The 23,615-nt window shown below is 34.8% G+C and overlaps 1 protein-coding gene across 5 annotated transcripts in view; it reads right to left on the bottom strand.

Moving 5' to 3' along the window:
* CEP57L1 (centrosomal protein 57 like 1) overlaps positions 1 to 23,615 on the bottom strand; it is a 90,962-nt gene that overhangs the window by 35,943 nt on the left and 31,404 nt on the right. For 4 of the 5 annotated variants that reach the window (XR_012324776.1, XR_012324775.1, XM_033867608.2 and 1 more), the window contains exons 2-7: positions 21,537 to 21,757; positions 19,815 to 19,994; positions 18,535 to 18,656; positions 4,670 to 4,786; positions 3,618 to 3,695; positions 3,038 to 3,124 (exon numbers count right to left, since the gene is read on the bottom strand). Coding sequence is in view for 3 of the 5 variants with exons in the window: in XM_033867608.2 (XP_033723499.1) it covers positions 3,038 to 3,124; positions 3,618 to 3,695; positions 4,670 to 4,786; positions 18,535 to 18,656; positions 19,815 to 19,994; positions 21,537 to 21,699 (747 nt within the window). In the remaining 2 variants the exon portion in view is untranslated. Of the gene's footprint in view, positions 1 to 3,037; positions 3,125 to 3,617; positions 3,696 to 4,669; positions 4,787 to 18,534; positions 18,657 to 19,814; positions 19,995 to 21,536; positions 21,758 to 23,615 lie in introns of those variants that run through there. The other variant, XM_033867609.2, reaches the window with a different exon arrangement.

The following is a 23,615-nucleotide window of genomic DNA, read 5'->3' as shown; positions in this document are numbered from 1 at the left end:
GGCAAAGTAATTTTTTTTAAAAAAGCCAGAGAATGATAAAAGCAAAATCAGAATTGTGGTTAATCCTTGGACGGAGGGAATACAATTTAGGAGAGATATATGCTGGGGCTTAACAGTGCTGGTAATGTTCTATTTCTTAAGCTGGGTGGTCACTCTACCAAGTGCTAATTTCATTATTATCCTTCGAGCAGACATTTTTTGTTATATATACTCCTTCATGAAACATTTTTAAAAAGACACTGCTGAACTACATTCTTTTTTTTTTTTTTTGCCGTACGCGGGCCTCTCACTGCTGTGGCCTCTCCCGTTGCGAAGCACAGGCTCCGGACGCGCAGGCTCAGCGGCCATGGCTCACGGGCCCAGCCGCCCCGCGGCATGTGGGATCTTCCCGGACCGGAGCACGAACCCGTATCCCCTGCATCGGCAGGCGGACTCTCAACCGCTGCGCCACCAGGGAAGCCCTGCTGAACTACATTCTTAAAAGTAAATGATTTCACTATTTTTGTAGGAAGGATTGAACTAGGGTGACCAATTGTCTCAATTTGCCCATGATACAGAATTTTCAGTACTAAAACTAGGAAAGTCACAGGCAAACTGGGGTGAATTGGTCACTCTAGTTAACATTTCACCAAGAGAATAATCAATAAACTGAGCATATTCCATAATGAAAACAAAATATTCCGAACTCTAAATGAAAATTTAGATATCTTAACTATTATAAACATTCAATTTTTTTTTTCTGAAAATTAAAGAAATAAAATGGCTTAGAGGTAGAGAAATCACAAGTTTGTGAGTCAGTTCTTATTCACTCAGAGTTGCCTGGTGACCCTGGACAACCACTCAACCTCTGTACTTCAGGAACGGTAATTTCAAGTAATGGAAAACAATGGTCTGGTCTAAGGCTATTTCAAGCAGTTATAATTAAGAGTAAAAGAAATTTAATTCTTTTAATTACTATATTGGATGAGATCTCTGATTGATTAGTCTAACCTTTTAAGAGAATAATGAAAACGTCACAGGAAAGGCTTCCATCATCTTGCTTACCACATTCAAACAGCCCGATTCTTTACTTCCAAGTTCACCTTATACTGTTGTCGCTTACCATCTAGAAGTATAGCTCTAATCATTTGCCTACAAGCCTGCAATGGTTCCCAATGACTTATAGAATAAAAGTTCAAATTCTTAACATAGCATTGAAGATCAGTCATAATGTCACCTCAAGCTATATTTTCAATTTCAGTCTCATATGACACCATCTCACACCCAGTACTGGACAATTACTTATCGTTTCGTGGAAAAACCAACTATACTCTCAGACTGTAAAACACTTCTCCTCATCTCTATCAGTACTTACTAATTTTCCAAGGCTGCCTTTAATGCTGCTTCTTGCATGACCCCTTCACATATTCTTTATCTATACAGCACCACAGTACTTTGTTTATACCTTCATTAAGTTTTTATTATACTCTGTCTTATATTTGTATATTTATCTGCCTTTCTGTAAATTCCTGTGTTATTTATCTTTTTACTACCTAAAGGTACTAGTCTATGTAAATCAAGATGTATGAATTGAATGAACTACATTCAGGATATGGAGTGTCAGTGAGACAAGCAGGACTCTCATTGAGGTCTCAAAATCAGATCCTACCTTCAGCAAGCAACGAAGTGTCCCTGCCATCTTTAAAGGGAGGCATTATTACAGGCAGATCCTATGAACTTGGGACTTGAACTAACTACTTTTTAAAAGTGATTTTGCTGTTAATTACTTTTTCTTTTCTTCCAGCAGCTACCTTTTCTTTCCTTCATTTCTTTTACCTTGTTTCTCCCTGTACCTTATTAAAATTTTTTTTCCACTAACTCATCAAAGGATGCCATAAAACACAAATACAAAATTAAGTCAATAATTTTTCCACTTGCAAATTACTTATAGTGATTTTCTATTTGGCTTTGCAGCTTCTAATCTTCCTGTAGAGACAAGAAAGAAAACATACTTGAGGAAGGAAATAAGCTAAAAAATCAACATAAATTGCATTGGGAAAATGCTTTTCATTACTGTATTTTGCAAATTCTTTGAAAGAAAAAAATCTGTGAAAAATGCAGCCAAACTATTAAATAGTAACTCTTATTTATGGAATAAATAACTAGCTAAAGTTAAGTATAACATTTCCTCCATTATCGTATCCATAGGGTGAGCCTATGGCAGTGGCCAGAACTTGCAAATAGCATGCCTGGTTCCCACAGCAAAGAACACACACAAACACTACATGCTTATTGAGTAAACAGTAATGATGGTCATCAAAACTATAATTTCAGAATCATGAGATTAAAAGGGATTAACATTTTCTTTCTTACCATTATAAATAAGAAAGTTTAATATAATAAACCCCAAACATCAACTCATCTAAACAAAATATTATTGGTAAATCTATAAAGTACTTCCCCAATCTTTATTTTTAGGCAAATCCAAAGGCTATGAGCACAGAAAAAAATAAATAATTTACCTAGAGAAATGACTATAATTTATAATACAATATAATTTAATACTGTATCTTTGTCTTTTTATTGTGCATATATTATATAAAACTGCTTCTAGGATCTATTGTGCTTGTCAGTATCTATTGTGTTGTTTATTGCCTCTTTCGTAAAGTATCCAAAGTACATTTCTCTAACAGTTTAGTACTAGGAAAATGTTTGTCTTTCTAGAAAAACTGGAAAGCTTATTGTTATTTCACAAAGATAGATGTACTGCCTATTATATGCTCCTTTTTGCTTTGGCTGTTAAGCAAACTCAGAGCTAGGTTTTGCACTCAACTGCTGTTACTTTCTTTAACCTAAGTTTTATGGAATTTTCTGTCCTCACACCCCAAACCATCATTACTTGACTCATGTTTTTAGGCCCATTTCAAAGCATTGTCTTGTATTATAAATCTTTTCAAATTTTTTTTGGAAATGGATAGGTATAAATATTAAAAAGGTAAAGAAATAAGTATTAGCAAGAAATAAGTATTAGCAAGATAAGAATAAAGTGTTTGCATACCTTTGAAGATTTCTTCTTTTCCTTGGAGCGCTTTGGATTTGATACTGAAGACATCAAAATTCTACTGATTTCAAGTTCAGTTTGAAGCTACAATATTGAAAAAAAATGTATTAAATTGATTTTTAACAAGTTCCTTCTTCTTCAAAAACATTATAATGAGGATCAGATCTCAATTTATAAAGACAAAATATTTTTTGAGGAAGAAAAGAAAACCTCAAACACTATTTTTTGTGTGAAAAAGTTACCAGGTCTACTGGTAATTACAATCATTTTCTGTTTTTAAGAGAATGAATTATTTTATATATCTCAAACTGAAAACAATCTATAGCAGGAATTGTTTCAACTGAGAATATATATATGTTTGTCAGAATTTCAAAAGACCAAAAGATCTCTTGGCAATACATCCAAGTATATAAATATACTGGCTGACTTATTGAGAACTTCAGTATTATAGCAAAATGAGACAAAAAATAACAAGCTAGGAAGCAGAAATTAGAGTCTAGAATACAGGCTTCAGTTAATAAAGTACAATAAAACGTACATGATTTTAATGTGATAGATGATATAGTGCTCTATTTACCTGAGAAGCTTTGTCTTGAAAGAGCTTACGCTGATGTTCTTCTTCCTTTAGTTTTTCCTCTAAATGTTTAATCTTGCCCTGCAAAAGAATAAAAAATCTGGGATTATTATACAAAAACTAAAGCCAAATATCTTATATTCCTTTTCCAAATAGAGTCCTTAGGGTATTGATTCTTGATAGTTTGGTAAATTAAAGCAGAAAGTAAGAAAAAGGAATGGCAAAAGATGCTAAATTTTTCTTGGCTTTCTTCCTATGCTTCTTTACCTGCTATTATATACAAGAAGAACAAAGGAAAAGCAAAGAATGTATATGCATAGGCTCTTTTAACTTTCATCAACAAAATCATAATAATGAAAAATTTGGGAGGTTTTAAAGGTCTAGAATGTCAAACAATTATAGTCTTGGGTCTCAATGTTTCATTCAAAATATAGACAAATTACAACAAACATCTATTTATGCTGTACTTAGGGAAACAACAGTAATATACATGAAATGATATGATTTGACTCATACCATGTATATACTGTATAACCTTATACACATAAGTATTTCATCTTATATCCATGGTGTAGTTTAGAATAAGAAGACAGTATTATTTCAAAGGGTGAGCTTCCTGAGTGATGGAAAACTCAAGGAAGGCTTCACAGAGGAAGCAGGACTGGGAGAAAGTCCTATGAAATGGATAGGATTTGGGTGGAAAAGGAGAGGGTATTTCAGGACAGGATCTAGAATAGGCTTAACTTAATTGTAAGTGGTGAAAGGCAATCTTTTCAATATCCTTTAGGTAAATTACTTAACGAATGAAAATGTTCTGCCATTGCAGAAGAAACCAAAACTACAATTTCACATCAAAAGGCAAGCTCATTCATGCTGTGATAGAATATATTAACTTTTCATCTCTATAGGCAGGAATTCATATCTGGATTACTAAAAGTTGTTAATGAAGTTTTACGAATCTAATTTTACTGCATATTCACATACAGTGTAATTATGCTTAATACTAAAGATTTATTCCTGGCATCACCACTTCAAAGAAACAAGTAGAAGCTTACCTCAGCAGTTTTCTGAGTTGTTGTAAGTTTAAAACATTCTTTTTCTAAGACATCAAGCTTTTCAAGTTTTGCTTGCAGCTTCATATGATCCTGTTCTTTTTCCCTTTGAAGCTGGGCCTGGAAAGGAAAAAAACAAAACCTAAGTTTGGCAAGTGATGCCAATGGCTCAAGAGTAATACAATTTCTAAGAATTCAAAGTATAATATAAATCTGTCATAAGAAACACGCACATACATGTACATACTTTAGGTGCTTATGAGCAAAAAACAAGAAAATAAAATACTTTTAAAAAACAAATATAATGTGTAAAAAAAGATATTAGATCAATGGAACAAAATCTTCTATGTATCTTTATATAGTATTTCTTACTATGGAAAACATCATCAGTGAAACGTGTATTAAATAAATAAAGGTGTTATTCACAAGGTGACCAAACCAGTCACTGATTTACCCCCTCTCTAACTATAACATAGCAAAGTAACTATCAGAGGAATAAAACATACAGAGAACTATCTTTTATTAACTTAAAACTGCTCTAAAAAAATAGTCTATTAAAAAACAAAAAACTGAAACAACCAATAAACAGAGTCTTGGTGACCTGTGGTCTAACATTCAATTGGAGTTATAGAACAAGAAGAGAGAGAAGTCAGACAAGGATAATTATTTGAAGGATAATGGCTAAAAATGTTCCAATTTTGATGAAAAATATTAACTAACATATTCAAGAATCTAAAACAAACAAAAAATAACCCAAGCAGAATAAATACAAAGAAAACCCCATTTGGGCACATTATCAAATGGTGGAAAACCAGTGATAAAAGGAAAAAAAAGCAGCCTGAGAAATAACACATTATGCACAGAGGAATGAAGATAACAATTCTCATTAGAAACTATGAAATCCAGAGGACAATTGAGAGAACAGCTTTAATGTGCTAAAAGAAAAAAAGCATCAACTAGAATTCTATATCCAGTGAAACTATCGTTCACCAATGATGGTGAACTAAAGCCTTTTCCAGACAAATACATGCTAAGAGAATTCCCAGCATACTTTTAAAAGAAGTACTTCAGACTAAAGGAAATGACACTAGATGAAAAATTGATTCTACATAAAGAAATAAAAAGCACTGGGAATGGTAAAAATGTGGATAAATATCTCCTTGTTTCTTAATTTTCTTTAAAGGAAAACTGATCATTTAAAGCAGAAACAAAAACAATGTATTGTGAGTTATATAACATATGTAGAAATAAAATATATGAAAACTGTAGCACAAAGGGAGACAAGTGGAAGCATACTGTGGTAAGGATCTAATATTACATGTGAATGTTTTAATACTAATTCATGGCAGACTGTGGTACGTTAAGAACACATATTTTAACCTGTAGAGAAGGTGCTAAAAAGGAGAAGGAGAAGGGAAAAAGTACAAGAAGAGAAGTCAATAGAATATAAGAAGAAACCACTAGAGAACTTAAAAAATATTTTTAGCTGAAAGATAATGAAAATACAAAATATCAAAATCTGTGGGATGCAAGTAAAGCAATGTTTACAGTGAACTTGATAGTTTTAATCACAAGATATAACATTTAAAAAGAAATAATAAAAGTTTTAAAATCAATAATCTAAGTTTCTAACATACAAAGGTAGGGAAAAAATAGCAAATTAAACCCTACATAAATAGAAGGAAGGAAATAATAAAAATGAAGTGCAAATCAATGAAATAGAACATAAAACTTTAAAAAAAATTTTTTTTGAAAAAATCAATAAAGTTGATAAAGTGATAGGTAGAGTGATAATTTTAAAAAGAGCAAAAATACAAATTAGTAATATCAGGAATGAAAGAGGGACTTCTCTAAAGACACAAGAAGAAACGAAAATCTGGGTAGCCCAATCTCTGTTACAAATAAATTGAATTCATTATTCAAAAACACTTTACATTTAAAGAAAACTCCAGTCCCAGATAGCATCTATCAAATTTGAATTCTATCAAACATTTATGGAGGAAATAACACTACTCTTATACAAGGTCTTCCAGAAAATAGAAGAAGGAATCTTCCCAACTAATTTTATGAGGCCAACAAAACCATAACACCAAAACCAGACATTATAAGAAAATTACAAACCAAGATTCCTCATGGACAAAGGCACAAAAATAGTTAAGCAAAATATTAGCAAACTGAATCAAGCAATGTAAAAAAAGAATACTATTTTAAGATTGATTGGGGTCTATACCAGGAATGCAATGTTGGTTAACATTTGAAAATCAAACAGTGTAACTTACCATGTTAACAGAAGGAGTGAGAAAAATCATATGACCCTTTCACTAGATGTAGAAAAAGCAATTCACAAAATTTGATACCCATTCACAATAAAAGCTTTTAGCAAACTAAGAATAGAAAGTAATTTCCACACCTTGATAAGGAACAACTATGAAAAACCTAGAGGTAATATCCTAGTGAAAGACTGGCATCTTTCTCCCAAAGATCAGAAACAAAACAAAGATGTCAGTCCTTACTACTCCTAATTAACACTATACTAGCGGTAATAGCCAGAGCAATAAAGTATGAAAAAGAAATAAAAGCCAAAAAATTTGGAAAAGGAGAAATAAAGCTGTCTTTATTCACAGATGACATGATTGTGTATAAAGAAAATCCTTTGAAAATATGAAAACTACTAGAATAAATTTAGCAAGGCTGCAGGATACAAAGTCACATAAAAATCAATTACATTTTTATATGCAGTAATAGAAAAATGAAAAAAAGTCCAATATTGCTCATAATAACATTAAGAATACAAAGTTCTTAGAGATAAATTTAACAAAAGATGTGCAAGACCTCTCATAAAAACTACAAACCACTATGAAGAGAAAGTAAAGAAGACTGAAATAATAGAGAAATATACTATGTTCATGGATCAGAAGATTCAATATTTTCGAGTTATCAATTTTTCCCCAAATGATCTATAGATTTAACAATATCCCAATCAAAATCTCAGCAGACTTATTTTTTAGAAAATGTTACACTGGTTATAAAATTTATATAGAAGTGCAAAGGATCTATAATAACAACAAAAAGAACAAAGCTGGAAGATTCACACTACTTGATTTCAAGACTTATTATAAAGCTACATGGTATTAGTGTAAGAATAGACCAAAAGATAATACAGAGTCCCAGAAACAGACTTTTTCCATCTTTGCCAATTGATTGTTGACAAAGGTGCCCAATGAATTCAACAGGAGAAAAGAAATCTTTTAACAAGTGGTGCTGGAACAACTGGGCATCCACATGGAAAAAATTTAACCTTGAATATTTCCTCTCACCATACAAAAATTAATTGCAGATGGATCACAGGAAAAAAATGAAAACAAAAAGCTTTTAGAAGAAAATATTTTGGAAAACAGTTTCACAGTTTCTTATAAACATACACCTACCCTGTGGTTCAGCAATTCTACTACTAGATATTTGTCCAAGAGAAATTAAAACATATGGTCACAAAATAATTTGTACAAGAATGTCCATAGCAGCTTTATTCATAATATCTCCAAACTGTCCATAGCAGCTTTATTCATAATATCTCCAAACTTTATTCATAATATCTCCAAACAAGCCAAATGTCCATCAACAGAAAAATGGATAACCAACTTGTGGCATATCTATATAATGAAATTCTATACAGCAATAAAAGGAATGAACTACTGATACATACAGCAACATGGATTAATCTAAAAAACTTTATGTTAAACCAAAGAACCAGACACAAAAAAGTACATTTTCTATGATCCAATTTATATGAAGCTCTAGGACAGGCAAACTTAATCTGAAGTAAAATAAATCAGAATAGTAGTTGTGTTGTTGGGAGGTGGGTATAGAACAGGGAATAACTTGGCAGAGATATAAGAAAATTTCTGGGGTGATAAAAATGTTCTGTTGGACTTCCCTGGTGGCACAGTGGTTGGGAATCTGCCTGCCAATGCAGGGCACACAGGTTCAAGCCCTGGTCCAGGAAGATCCCATATGCCATGGAGCAACTGGGCCCATGCGCCACAACTACTGAGCCTGCACTCTACAGCCTGTGTGCCACAACTAAGCCCACATGCCACAACTACTGAAGCCTGCGTGCCTGGAGCCCATGCTCCGTTAACAGGAGAGGCCACCACAATGAGAAGCCTGCACACTGCAATGAAAAGTGGCCCCCACTTGCCACAACTAGCAAATGCCCACACACAGCAATGAAGACTCAACGCAGCCAAAAATAAATAAATAAATGAATTTATTTAAAAAATGTTCTGTTATTTGGTAGGACTATGGATTACATGAGCATATTCATTTATCAATAATCACTGAACTGTACATTTAAGACCTGTGTATTTCACTAGATGTAAATTATACTTCAATAAAAACATTTAAAAAATGGTTAAAAGTCACTGATCTACAATATTTAGCTAGCATAGGAATTTCTACGTTATTTTATAAGGTAAAATGTGAATAGGTGAATAGATAGATATCTTGTGCTTTTAATTGGCATTTCCCTGGTTACTAATGAGATTGATCAAGTTTTCTATAAATGTATGACCATTTGTGATTCCTTTTATCCTGCAAAATGCCTCTTCATAACTTTGCCCACTTTTCTACTGCTTTGTTACTTTTTGTATCTTGCCTAAAAAATCTCCCTTAACTCCAAGGTCATAAGGATATTGTTCCGTATTTGCTCCTAAAAATTCCAACGTTTACATTTAAGTCTTTAATCCATCTGGAATTGATTTTCGTGTATGGTAGGGATCAATTTCTTTCTGCTTTTTTTTCTCACACAGATAACCAATTTTCCCAAAACTGTTTAGTGAAGTCTGACTTTTCTCCAATGTTCTGCAGTGGCATCCTTGTTTTATATTGAGTTTCCACATAAGTGTGTCTGACTATATCCTATTCCTTTATTCAGGTGTCTATCCATACAAATATCATGTTAATTTTTATTTATTTTTTTGCGGTACGTGGGCCTCTCACTGTTGGGGCCTCTCCCGTTGTGGAGCACAGGCTCTGGACGCCCAGGCTCAACGGCCATGGCTCATGGGCCCAGCCGCTCTGCGGCATGTGGGATCTTCCCGGACCGGGGCACGAACCTGTGTCCCCTGCATCAGCAGGCGGACTCTCAACCACTGTGCCACCAGGGAAGCCCTATCATGTTAATTTTGATACCATCAATACAGTAAGACCTCACCTTATTCTTCTTCAGAATAGCTTGGCTACTCTTGGACCTTTCCTTTTTATATAAATTTTAGAATCACTTTTCCAGTTCCTTGAAAAACCTATTAAATTCTTGCCCATTAAAATCCAGTATTGACTGGTACTTTACCCATTTCCAACATAAAGCAAAGATCTTAGAACACTTAAACTATATTTACCAGTTCCCAATTTATGAGCTTCTGTTCTCATTAATTTTAATCCTTTATATATATTTAAATACATAAATAAAACATTATTATTGCTGTTTTATACAATATTCATTTAGATTTACCCATATATTTACCATCTTCGTTGTTCTTCATTCCTTCCTGCATCTCTGACCTTCCATCTAAGACACCTTTCCTTCTGTCTGAATAATGTCCTTCGGTGTTTCCTTAGAATGTATCTCCTAGTAACAAACTATCTCAGATTTTGTCAGTCTTAAAATGTCTTCACTTTACCTTTATTTCTGAAGGATATTTCCCCCAGGCATTGGACTCTAGATTGGTAGTTATTTTCTTTTACTGCCTTAATTATATCCATTTTCTTCCAGATTCAGTATTTTCAGTTGAGAAGTCCACTGTTACTTTAATTGCTGTCCTTTTGAACATACCCTTCCCCCCACCGCCAGCAGCTTTTAGGATTTTATTCTTGTCTTATTATTTCTTTTTATTTTTCCTACTTTGGTTTTATCTTCTTGAATCTGTGGTCTGATTTTTTTTAAATCAATTTTTTAAAATTCCCAGCCATTATCTCTTCAAATATTGTTTCTGTCCTATTCTTTCTCTTTTCCTTTTGGAACTCCAATCACAGATAAATTTGACCTCACTCTAACTTCTGCCTCTTACTCTCTTTTCTAAATTTACTATTGTTTTGTCTCTTCATTGATCTGGACAGTTTCAGTGTCTAGTTCACTAATTATCTCTTCTAATCTGCTATTAGATCCACCATTAAGTTCTAAATTTCACTTATTGTATTTCTTAGTTCTACAATTTTTATTTGGTTCTTTCTCAAATCTGCTCTGCCATTTTATGGTTTCTAATGCTCTACTGAAAATTTTGTTCCTATCTTCTGTCTCCTTGATTTTAGCAAGCATAATTATTTTAAAGTCTCTCTCTTCCAGAGCCAGTACCTAGCTGGAGATAACTTATGAGAGTGTTTATATAGTCTGTTATGTATGCTATCTCTTTTCATAGTGCTTTATCTCCTTCTCCCTGTTTATCTTTGACTGAAAGTTTCTCACTATGTAGAAGAGATGTTTATAGAAATAATTTGAGGTCCTTGGGAACATTAGCCATCCAGGATAACTTTAATCCAATTTCGGGGACTAAGATTTTCTGGATTACTCTGATAACCTAGAGCAGAGCTGTAATCTGGGTTGTTTTTCTTCTTGTTCACCATTACAAAGCATTCAGAGCACAGAAGATATACCACAGTTCCTACTCTTGGCAGGCCCTGGACTCTAAATTTCCTTAGCCCCATAACCATGGCTTTCAAAAGTATTATTTAGCCTCTCAACAGACGCTTCTGGAATCAGAAATGCCCTAAGAAGGAAGGGACCTGAAACTAACCTCTCTAGAGCTCAACTTCTTTGGATTTAAGTCTGCACACAGATTTTTGAATTGGTGATTTTACATCACCTTGTTAACTCTACAATGCCTTTGTGTACTTTCTTTTCTTCCTTTCTTCCTCCCTCCCTCCCTTTCTTTTTAATTTTCTGTCCAGTTTTTTGTGTTTTCCTCTACAAAAAGGTTGGTCCAAACAACCTAGTATGTATCACCATAACTGGAAATTTCCTATATACAGCTTTATATCCTATTTAAGATTTTTAATATGACAATCTTCCCATGGCATTAAATGTTCTTTAAAAACATATTACAGGAGGCTCGGGCTTCGGTCGGAGCGCAGGGAGAGGACTGGGGTTGGCGGCGTGAACACAGCCTTCAAGGGGTTAGTGCACCACGGCTAGCCAGGAGGGAGTCGGGGAAAACTCTGGACCTGCCGAAGAGGCAAGAGACTTTTTCTTCCCTCTTTGTTTCCTGGTGCGAGAGGAGATGGGATTAAGAGTGCTGCTTAAAGGAGCTCCAGAGACGGGCGCGAGCCGCGGCTAAAAGCGCAGACCCCACAGACGGGCATGAGACGCTAAGGCTGCTGCTGCCGCCACCAAGAAGCCTGTGTGCGAGCAAAGGTCACTATCCACACCCTCCTTCCGGGGAGCCTGTGCAGCCCACCACTGCTAGGTTCCTGGGATCCAGGGGCAACTACCCCGGGAGAACGCACGGCGCACCTCAGGCGGGTGCAAAGTCCTGCCGGTCTCTGCCGCGCAGGCTCATCCCGCACTCTGTGCCTCTTCCCCGCCCCCCCCGCCCCCCCCCCCCCCATGCCTGAGTGATCCAGAGTCCCCAAAGCAGCTGCTCCTTTAACCCCGTCCTGTCTGAGCGAACAACAGATGCCCTCCGGGACCTACATGCAGAGGCGGGGCCAAATCTAAAGCTTAGCCCCTGGGAGCTGTGAGAACAAAGAAGAGAAAGGGAAATCTCTCCCAGCAGGCTCAGAAGCAGCGGATTAAAGCTCCACAATCAACTTGATGTACCCTGCATCTGTGGAATACATGAATAGACAACGAATCATCCCAAATTGAGGAGGTGGACTTTGAGAGCAAGATTTATGATTTTTTCCCCTTTTCCTCTTTTTGTGAGTGTGTATGTGTATGCTTCTGTGTGAGATTTTGTCTGTATAGCTTTGCTTCCACCATTTGTCCTAAGGTTCTATCCGTCCGTTTTGCTTTTTAAAAAAATTTTTTTCTTAATAATTATTTTTTATTTTAATAACTTTATATTTTACTTTATTTTATTTTACTTTATCTTCTTTCTTTCCTTTTGTCCTTCATTCCCTCCTTTCTTCCTTCCTCCCTCTCTCCCTCCTTTCATTCTTTCTTTCCCTTTCTTTCTTCCTTCCTTCCTTCCTTCCTTTCTTTCTTCTTCTAATTCTTTCTTTCTACTTTTTATCCCTTTTATTCTGAGCTGTGTAGATGAAAGGCTCTTGGTGCTGCAGCCAGGAGTCAGTGCTGTGTCTCTGAGGTGGGAGAGCCAACTTCAGGACACTGGTCCACAAGAGACCTCCCAGCTCCATGTAATATCAAACGGCGAAAATCCCCCAGAGATCTCTATCTCAACACCAGCACCCAGCTTCACTCAACGACCAGCAAGCCACAGTGCGGGACATCCTATGCCAAACAACTAGCAAGACAACAACACAACCCCACCCATTAGCAGAGAGGCTGCCCTAAATCATAATAAGTCCACAGACACCCCAAAACACACCACCAGACGTGGAACTGCCCACCAGAAAGACAAGATCCAGCCTCATCCACCAGAACACAGGCACTAGTCCCCTCCACCAGGAAGCCTACACAACCCACTGAACCAACCGTACCCACTGGGGACAGACACCAAAAACAACGGGAACTACGAACCTGCAGACTGCAAAAAGGAGACCCCAAACACAGTAAGATAAGCAAAATGAAAAGACAGAAAAACACACAGCATGTGAAGGAGCAAGATAAAAACCCACCAGACCAAACAAATGAAGAGGAAATAGGCAGTCTACCTGAAAAAGAATTCAGAATAATGATAGTAAAGATGACCCAAAATCTTGGAAATAGAATGGACAAAATGCAAGAAACATTTAACAAGGACCTAGAAGAACTAAAGATGAAACAAGCAATGATGAACAACACAATAAATGAAATTAAAAATACTCTAGATGGGATCAATAGCAGAATAACTGAGGCAGAAGAATGGATAAGTGACCTGGAAGATAAAATAGTGGAAATAACTACTGCAGAGCAGAATAAAGAAAAAAGAATGAAAAGAACTGAGGACAGTCTCAGAGACCTCTGGGACAACATTAAATGCACCAACATTCAAATTACAGGGGTTCCAGACGAAGAAGAGAAAAAGAAAGAGACTGAGAAAATATTTGAAGAGATTATAGTTGAAAACTTCCCTAATGTGGGAAAGGAAATAGTTAATCAAGTCTAGGAAGCACAGAGAGTCCCATACAGGATAAATGAAGGAGAAATAGACCAAGACACATATTAATCAAACTGTCAAAAATTAAACACAAAGAAAACATATTAAAAGCAGCAATGGAAAAACAGCAAATAACACACAAGGGAATCCCCATAAGGTTAACAGCTGATCTTTCAGCAGAAACTTTGCAAGCCAGAAGGGACTGGCAGGACATATTGAAAGTGATGAAGGAGAAAAACCTGCAACCAAGATTACTCTACCCAGCAAGGATCTCATTCAGATTTGATGGAGAAATTAAAATCTTTACAGACAAGCAAAAGCTGAGAGAGTTCAGCACCACCAAACCAGCTCTACAACAACTGCTAAAGGAACTTCTCTAGGCAAGAAACACAAGAGAAGGAAAAGACCTACAATAACGAACTCAAAGCAATTAAGAAAATGGGAATAGGAACATACATATCGATAATTACCTTAAATGTAAATGGACTAAATGCTCCCACCAAAAGACACAGATTGGCTGAATAGATACAAAAACAAGACCCATATATATGCTGTCTACAGGAGACCCACTTCAGACCTAGAGACACATACAGACTGAAAGTAAGGAGATGGAAAAAGGTATTTCATGCAAATGGAAACCCAAATAAAGCTGGAGTAGCAATTCTCATATCAGACAAAATAGACTTTAAAATAAAGACTATCAGAAGAGACAAAGAAGGACACTACATAATGATCAAGGGATCGATCCAAGAAGATACAAGAATTGTAAATATTTATGCACCCAACATAGGAGCACCTCAATACATAAGGCAAATACTAACAGCCATAAAAGGGGAAATCGACAGTAACACATTCATAGTAGGGGACTTTAACACCCCACTTTCACCAATGGACAGATCATCCAAAATGAAAATAAATATAAGGAAACACAAGCTTTAAATGATACATTAAACAAGATGGACTTAATTGATAGTTATAGGACATTCCATCCATAAACAACAGAATACACACTTTTCTCAAATGCTCATGGAACATTTTCCAGGATAGATCATATCTTGGGTCACAAATCAAGCCTTGGTAAATTTAAGAAAATTGAAATTGTATCAAGTATCTTTTCCGACCACAACACTATGAGACTAGATATCAATTACAGGAAAAGATCTGTAAAAAAAATACAAACACATGGAGGCTAAACAATATACTACTTAATAACGAAGTGATCACTGAAGAAATCAAAGACGAAATCAAAAAATACCTAGAAACAAATGACAATGGAGACACGATGACCCAAAACCTATGGGATGCAGCAAAAGCAGTTCTAAGAGGGAAGTTTATAGCAATACAATCCTACCTTAAGAAACAGGAAACATCTCGAATAAACAACCTAACCTTGCACCTAAAGCAATTAGAGAAAGAAGAACAAAAAACCCCCAAAGTTAGCAGAAGGAAAGAAATCATAAAAATCAGATCAGAAATAAATGAAAAAGAAATGAAGGAAACAATAGGAAACATCAATAAAACTAAAAGCTGGTTCCTTGAGAAGGTAAACAAAATTGATAAACCATTAGTCAGACTCATCAAGAAAAAAAGGGAGAAGACTCAAATCAATAGAATAAGAAATGAAAAAGGAGAAGTAACAACGGACACTGCAGAAATGCAAAAGATCATGAGAGATTACTACAAGCAACTCTATGCCAATAAAATGGACAACCTGGAAGAAATGGACAAATTCTTAAAAAGGCACAACCTGCCAAGACTGAATCAGGAAAAAATAGAAAATATGAACAGACCAATCACAAGCACTGAAATTGAAACTGTGATTAAAAATCGTCCAACAAACAAAAGCCCAGGACCGGATGGCTTCACAGGCGAATTCTATCAAACATTTAGAAGAGCTAACACCTATCCTTCTCAAACTCTTCCAAAATATAGCAGAGTGAGGAACACTCCCAAACTCATTCTATGAGGCCACCATCACCTTGATACCAAAACCAGACAAGGATGTCACAAAGAAAGAAAACTACAGGCCAATATCACTGATGAACATAGATGCAAAAATCCTCAACAAAATACTAGCAAACAGAATCCAACAGCACATTAAAAGAATCATACACCATGATCAAGTGGGGTTTATTCCAGGAATGCAAGGATTCTTCAGTATACGCAAATCAATCAACGTGATACACCATATTAACAAACTGAAGGAGAAAAACCACATGATTATCTCAACAGATGCAGAGAAAGCTTTCGACAAAATTCAACACCCATTTATGATAAAAACCCTGCAGAAAGTAGGCATAGAGGGAACCTTCCTCAACATAATAAAGGCCATGTATGACAAACCCACAGCCAACATCGTCCTCAATGGTGAAAAACTGAAAGCATTTCCACTAAGATCAGGAACAAGACAAGGTTGCCCACTCTCACCACTCTTATTCAACATAGTTTTGGAAGTTTTAGCCACAGCAATCAGAGAAGAAAAGGAAATAAAAGGAATCCAAATCGGAAAAGAAGAAGTAAAGCTGTCACTGTTTGCAGATGACATGATACTATACATAGAGAATCCTAAAGATGCTACCAGAAAACTACTAGAGCTAATCAATGAATTTTGTGAAGTAGCAGGATACAAAATTAATGCACAGAAATCTCTGGCATTCCTATACAGTAATGATGAAAAATCTGAAAGTGAAATCAAGAAAACACTCCCATTTACCATTGCAACAAAAAGAATAAAATATCTAGGAATAAACCTACCTAAGGAGACAAAAGACCTGTATGCAGAAAATTATAAGACACTGATGAAAGAAATTAAAGATGATACAAACAGATGGAGAGATATACCATGTTCTTGGATTGGAAGAATCAACATTGTGAAAATGACTCTACTACCCAAAGCAATCTACACATTCAATGCAATCCCTATCAAACTACCACTGGCATTTTTCACAGAACTAGAACAAAAAATTTCACAATTTGTATGGAAACACAAAAGACCCCGAATAGCCAAAGCAATCTTGAGAACGAAAAACGGAGCTGGAGGAATCAGGCTCCCTGACTTCAGACTATACTACAAAGCTACAGTAATCAAGACAGTATGGTAGTGGCACAAAAACAGAAAGATAGATCAATGGAAAAGGATAGAAAGCCCAGAGATAAACCCACGCACATATGGTCACCTTATCTTTGATAAAGCAGGCAGGAATGTACAGTGGAGAAAGGACAGCCTCTTCAATAAGTGGTGCTGGGAAAACTGGACAGGTACATGTAAAAGAATGAAATTAGAACACTCCCTAACACCATACACAAAAATAAGTTCAAAATGGATTAAAGACCTAAATGTAAGGCCAGAAACTATCAAACCCTTAGAGGAAAACATAGGCAGAACAGTCTATGACATAAATCACAGCAAGATCCTTTTGACCCACCTCCTAGAGAAATGGAAATAAAACCAAAAATAAATAAATGGGACCTAATGAAACTTAAAAGCTTTTGCATAGCAAAGGAAACCATAAACAGGATGAAAAGACAACCCTCAGAATGGGAGAAAATATTTGCAAATGAAGCAATGGACAAAGGATTAATCTCCAAAATACAAAAACAGCTCATGTAGCTCAATATCAAAAAAACAAACAACCCAATTAAAAAATGGGCCAAAGACCTAAATAGACATTTCTCCAAAGAAGATATACAGACTGCCAACAAACACATGAAAGAATGCTCAACATCATTAATCATTAGAGAGATGCAAATCAAAACTACAATGAGATATCATCTCACACCAGTCAGAATGGCCATCATCAAAAAATCTAGAAACAATAAATGCTGGAGAGGGTGTGGAGAAAAGGGAACACTCTTGCACTGCTGGTGGGAATGTGAATTGGTACAGCCACTATGGAGAACAGTATGAAGGTTCCTTAGAAAACTACAAATAGAACTACCATATGACCCAGCAATCCCAGTCCTGGGCATATACCCTGATAAAACCATAATTCCAAAAGAGTCATGTACCAAAATGTTCATTGCAGCTCTATTTACAATAGCCCGGAGATGGAAACAACCTAAGTGTCCATCATCGGATGAATGGATAAAGAAGATGTGGCACATATATACAATGGAATATTACTCAGCCATAAAAAGAAACGAAATTGAGCTATTTGTAATGAGGTGGATGGACCTAGAGTCTGTCATACAGAGTGAAGTAAGTCAGAAAGAGAAAAAGAAATACTGTTTGCTAACACATATATATGGAATTTAAGAAAAAAAAAAGGCATGAAGATCCTAGGGGTAAGAGAGGAATAAAGACACAGACCTATTACAGAACGGACTTGAGGATATGGGGAGGGGGAAGGGTAAGCTGTGACAAAGCGAGAGAGAGGCATGGACATATATACACTACCAAACGTAGGTAGATAGCTAGTGGGAAGCAGCCACATAGCACAGGGAGATCAGCTCGGTGCTTTGTGACCGCCTGGAGGGGTGGGATAGGGAGGGTGGGAGGCAGGGAGACGCAAGAGGGAAGAGATATGGGAACATATGTATATGTATAACTGATTCACTTTGTTAAAAAAAATACACAACAAAAAATATATATTATATTACTATAGAAAATATGGTCACCTGTTGTTCTAGGATCATATTCTTCTCTCGCTCTACATTGAGAACCATTCTCTTTGTATATTCTAGTTGTTTCTCTAGAAGGGTACAGTGAGACTGGGCTGAGCTTAACTGCATACTTATATCTATGAAAAAGAAAAAGTAATGAGTCAGTTAGTTATCACATAGATCAGAGAGTTATAACAAGAAATGTATTCTATGAATTCAATCAACAGCTAAAAGTTCAAGAGTTCTTTAGTTCTAAATAGTGACTCTCCAAAAGTTATGAACATACATTTTGTGTGTATCTCATTAATTATATATAACCAATTTAACGATGCCTCCTCATAAACTCCCAGAGGGCATACTTCTGAAAAGGAAGGATGTCAGTGACCTGTGGGATAACAAAAAACCTGGCTCTTCCTGGGAAACAACACCATCTGGAAAATAGAGGACCTAAAGTCTCTTTCCTAACAATACATTTCTTCTCTTTCAGGAAACTCAGGTATATGCATTCTACCATTCCCATTTTCCTCTGTTCTCGACTACTAACTGCACAGTTAATTCTATTTATAATAAGCAACCTCGTTCTAATTCTTTAATTTGTTACTTTCCTCAGCTCTTTCTTCTACTTTTGTCCAATTACCTTGGGATGTTTTTTTTTCCTCCCCATTTCTTCATTCTATTTATAAGTTGAAACACAAATTTGAACCTTGTTTATGAGGGTGATGTAGTGTTACAAGGAAAAAAAAGCCACAATTTTTAAGTGAAATTATATAAAGAACTTATGTTCTAAATCTCTAAAACAGATGTCCAGAAGTCCTTTTCATAATTTCCACAGAAGCCTCCACCTACCTGTCCATTTCTTCCAATTAATCTTTTAAGTTAAATATAATTTTTTAAGTTAATTTTTATTGTTTTATGTTGTTTAATTACTAGTATTGCTTTATATTTTCTAATTAAAAAAAAACTAGTGAAAACATGAAGTATTCCAATTATATTATGGGCTAATAACATATTGCATTTTGTTGGTATTCTGAAAATATTATAATTCTTAAACACAACTTGTCTAATTTTTCTTTTAATCTCAAAAATTTATGAACTGGGATAACAGATATAATAGAGGTAAGTTCAAAATTACATCCATTTAATGCAAATACCAAAATGTCTGAGAACAAGCCCTCAATGTTCGAATGCATATAAGAACAAAGATATTTGAGTAAATCTTCTTAGACTGGGCTTATTATTTTTAAGTTGTAAACTTTGGTAACCACTTGTTTCTGAGAACTATTGAATGTTCTTACCTTTTTTCTGCTTTATTAGTTCCTCATGTGCCAGATTTCTCTCCTTTGTTTCATCCTCCAAGGCCTTTTTATACTGTGCCGCTTCTCTGGAAAGAATGTTCAGGTTATCTTCAGCTTGTGTTCTCTCTAACTCTAAACGATGAATCTTTTCCTGAAGAGTTTTTAAGGCTAAAATAAGAGCTGTTGAAAAAAAATTTGCTTGATATTTTAAGTGAGAATTTTTGAACACTTAACAATCATAGTAGCATATAAAAGTGAGCAGTATGTTTTTGTTAGTGAACCAAAAAAAATAAGTAATTTATATTCCTCATCAAAAAGAAAAATGACAAAACTTTAAAGCGGGACAAATTCTAACATATCTTACAAAAACAATATATTTATGATTGTATTTAGTACTTTCGTAAATTTGAGGTATGAGAAAGCTAATAATCACTAAATTTAATAAAATAAATATATTCAAATTAAGGCAAAAAGATATGTATATATGTATATGTATATATGTGTGTGTGTGTGTATATATGTATATGGAAAGAGAGAGAGAGACAGAGAGGGAGAGAAAGGGAGGAAGGTTGGGAGGCATAAGAGTATGAGCATGGATAAAGAAAATTAAAATATAGTGCCCACTAATTAACAAGGAAACTTAGGTTTAAAGTTAAAAGTTTTTCTCAGTTCTTCATGTATTCAGTTTCAGTCAAACCAGAAACATTTATTGTTTCTTTGTCCAAGATATAATGTTAATAATTAGGACATATGAGATAGAACATAGTTTCTTCCATTAAGAAAAAATTACAACCTAGTGGTTTAACTGATGTCAGGCTTGAAAGATTATAAGTGTTACACATGTACTACTGTGATTTCTTTTCAGCTATATTAATATCTTCATGATTCAGATAAGCTCAGAGTTATAAAATTTTCAAATATTGTCTTACATTTTCTTCTCAGTTACAACTTTAAATTATAAAAAACTAGAGATAATTGAATATAAATAAATGTTATAAGTTAACTTTCAAATAGTTTATATCCAATTAGAAAGATGTCTGCTAGAGATTATTTTTTGATTTGGATTATTATTTCTTCAGTTGCTTTGCTCCACAAAGCCAGTCTATTTAATAATGGCAACCATTATTATAAAAGATTAAAAAACAACGTGACTATCATCATCTTAGAAAGTAATTTGTAATGGTGTAGGTATGCCTGGAGTCATAAACGTTTTCCTAATTCAATTTTAAGATCCTCCTAAGCTTGTATTTTAAAAGTTATATTACTTGTATTTTGTAGTTACTCCAATGTACTGGATTCATGAAGAATTTTCAAGGGTAATTTCAGATATATGAAATTACTGAATTTAATCCTTGACTAAGACAATTCTACTTAATTCATTAGTATTCTAATCATCTTGTTTATTAGAAGGATTCTGAAAATCTGACCTTTTATTCTTCAGAGAGTATTTTCCTATTTTCTAATGACGTTTTAATGATAAGCCTGTAATATGTGCTTAGCTGGTTATATTAATTTTCATCTTATAGCTGAAGAAGCCAAAATAAAAAAATGTTAAGTAACTTAAGTTTACAGAAACTTTAAGAAACAGAGTCAAAATGAGCAGTTTTACTAAGATTAGTTAAATACACAATCATCTTATTTTCTATATAAAAATGAAAAATTTTGTATAACATACTTTGTACCATTCCCCTAATGTTAAATAAGATTTTATATTAGCATTACCTTGGCTATTTGGACTACGAAGCATTTTAGGAGAGGTAACTTCTAAGTTCACAGAATAGTGAGTCTGAGATGATTCAACACTCTGGGCGATTGATGGAACAAACACTCTTTCTGGAGGTTTACGATAGCTTCCTACTATACTGTGCATTAATTCAGAATCCATTATCTGTACTTCTGTACTGTGCCAGTAAAGGAATAGCACAGTATAGCATCATTCTTTCCTATGTGAATGACAAAAACATTAGACAAAAATTCAGATGAAACTTTAAAATAAATACATAATCATATACTGTGGAATTTTGTCTTTACGAAGTTAATTATCACAAATTCAACTATAATAAATTCAGCAGTAAAAGAAAGAAAAATGACTATTTACTCTATAAACAGTATAGACAATTCCGCCTGACTTTCAATGAGTATATGCTCTGGAGTGAGCGTTACATGCGTGGTGTGAATTTGCTGGTTTCTCAGTTGATCATAAGTTCATCATCTGAGCACCCCTCTAAAAGAGTTTGACTCTAGGGTTCAGAGAGAAAAGTATATATTCTAAAAGACAACACAGCTTTGAAACACAAGCCACCCACATAACATGATTCTCTAAGACTCTAATGTACTGGCCTCCTAAGGGATTTTCAAGGATAATTTTGGATATATCAATTTCTGAGTCTAACCCTTGAATAAGACACAACTCCACTTAATGCACTAGCATTCTAATCATGTAGTTTAGAAGGGTTCCAAAATCTGAAAATCTAAAATAGCTTTACCTTGTCATTCTGGGCTTTTTTTGTATGTTTGTTGGAGAGCTCTTTTAACCATCTTAGCAGATAATTTTTAAATGTTCCCAAATCATTTTATTTTCCTTTCTGTAATTTAAATATTTTAGAAATGTATTCTACTTAATAGATTATAGTCAATGTTAAATAAATTAACTCATAACCACACTGAAAGAAACAGAAAATTGTTTATACACAAAACAATTTACCAGCACAATTTTTAGAATGAAAGCTTGCTTTAAAATGTAAATTTAGAATTCCTTTGTAGAATTATAATTAGCCTACTTTAATTTTTGAGAACTGTAAAATTTCAGTGATTTCACTACCTTCCCAATTCACAGGGCAAAGGAAGATACTTCCATGACTGTATTTCCTGGGATGGCAGGGAACATAACTTCACTCAATAGGATTTTCTACTTTAGCCACTGTCATGATGTGTAGTCTTCCAGGACATTCTCATCAGTCTAAATTAGAGGTTATAGAGCCTAGGAAGCTTTGCTAGAATACTTGATGCTCTTTGATCTTAGGAGGTGATCATTTTTGCTTTTGTTATTAGCACCAGCTACCATTTACTAACCATGTCTCTGTCCCTCTGGGTTCTTGCTGCTTAGACACTGTCTGCTCCCCTTGGGAGACTGCATCTATCTAAGTTGCTGTTCCCTCAAAAAATAAGAGAGCAAATTTAGTTACAGCTGGCTCACAATAAAGTAAAGGCAGGGCCCCAAAGTACAGATGTTCTGAACATGGTTGTACATCTTCAGAGAGAGGTATGTGGTTGAAACTATCCAAAGAACTTTGGAGTTACTCGAGAAATCTGATTCAGTTTTCAGCTCCTGCTGAGTCTCTCCAATAATGAAAAGAATGAAATTTTGCCATTAGTCACTATACACTGAAGTCCTTGGGAGGACTGTCTGCTTCCTCTGTCCCAAATATAGTATTATTTTACAAAGTCAATTTTTGCACCAATTAAAAAGAATTCAAGGGTTTTAGCATATATGAAATGACTACTCAGAAGATACCAATAAGTTAAAAATTAGACCAAAGTTTATTTAAATTAAATGTGTAAACACATCTGAAAGTTGGCATAAGCAGAGTAATAACCTACTGGTATATGAAGAAAAGAAAGGAAACAGTAAAGAAATGAGAGAAAACAAGCCATGGGGTTCTCACTGTAATAGGGGTTCCAGCTTAACCCTTACAATCTAGCCCTGTATTATAAACAAGTGCTTAAAAACTACTCAAAGCTTATTTACATAAAGAACCGAGGCATCCTAGGAGAAAAACTCTGAAGGAATATGACAGATGT

Source organism: Tursiops truncatus, chromosome 12, assembly GCF_011762595.2.
Source record: "Tursiops truncatus isolate mTurTru1 chromosome 12, mTurTru1.mat.Y, whole genome shotgun sequence".
NCBI lineage: Eukaryota > Metazoa > Chordata > Mammalia > Artiodactyla > Delphinidae > Tursiops > Tursiops truncatus.
The sequence above is the reverse complement of the archived record's forward strand: the minus strand, read 5'-3'. Positions and strand labels throughout refer to the sequence as shown.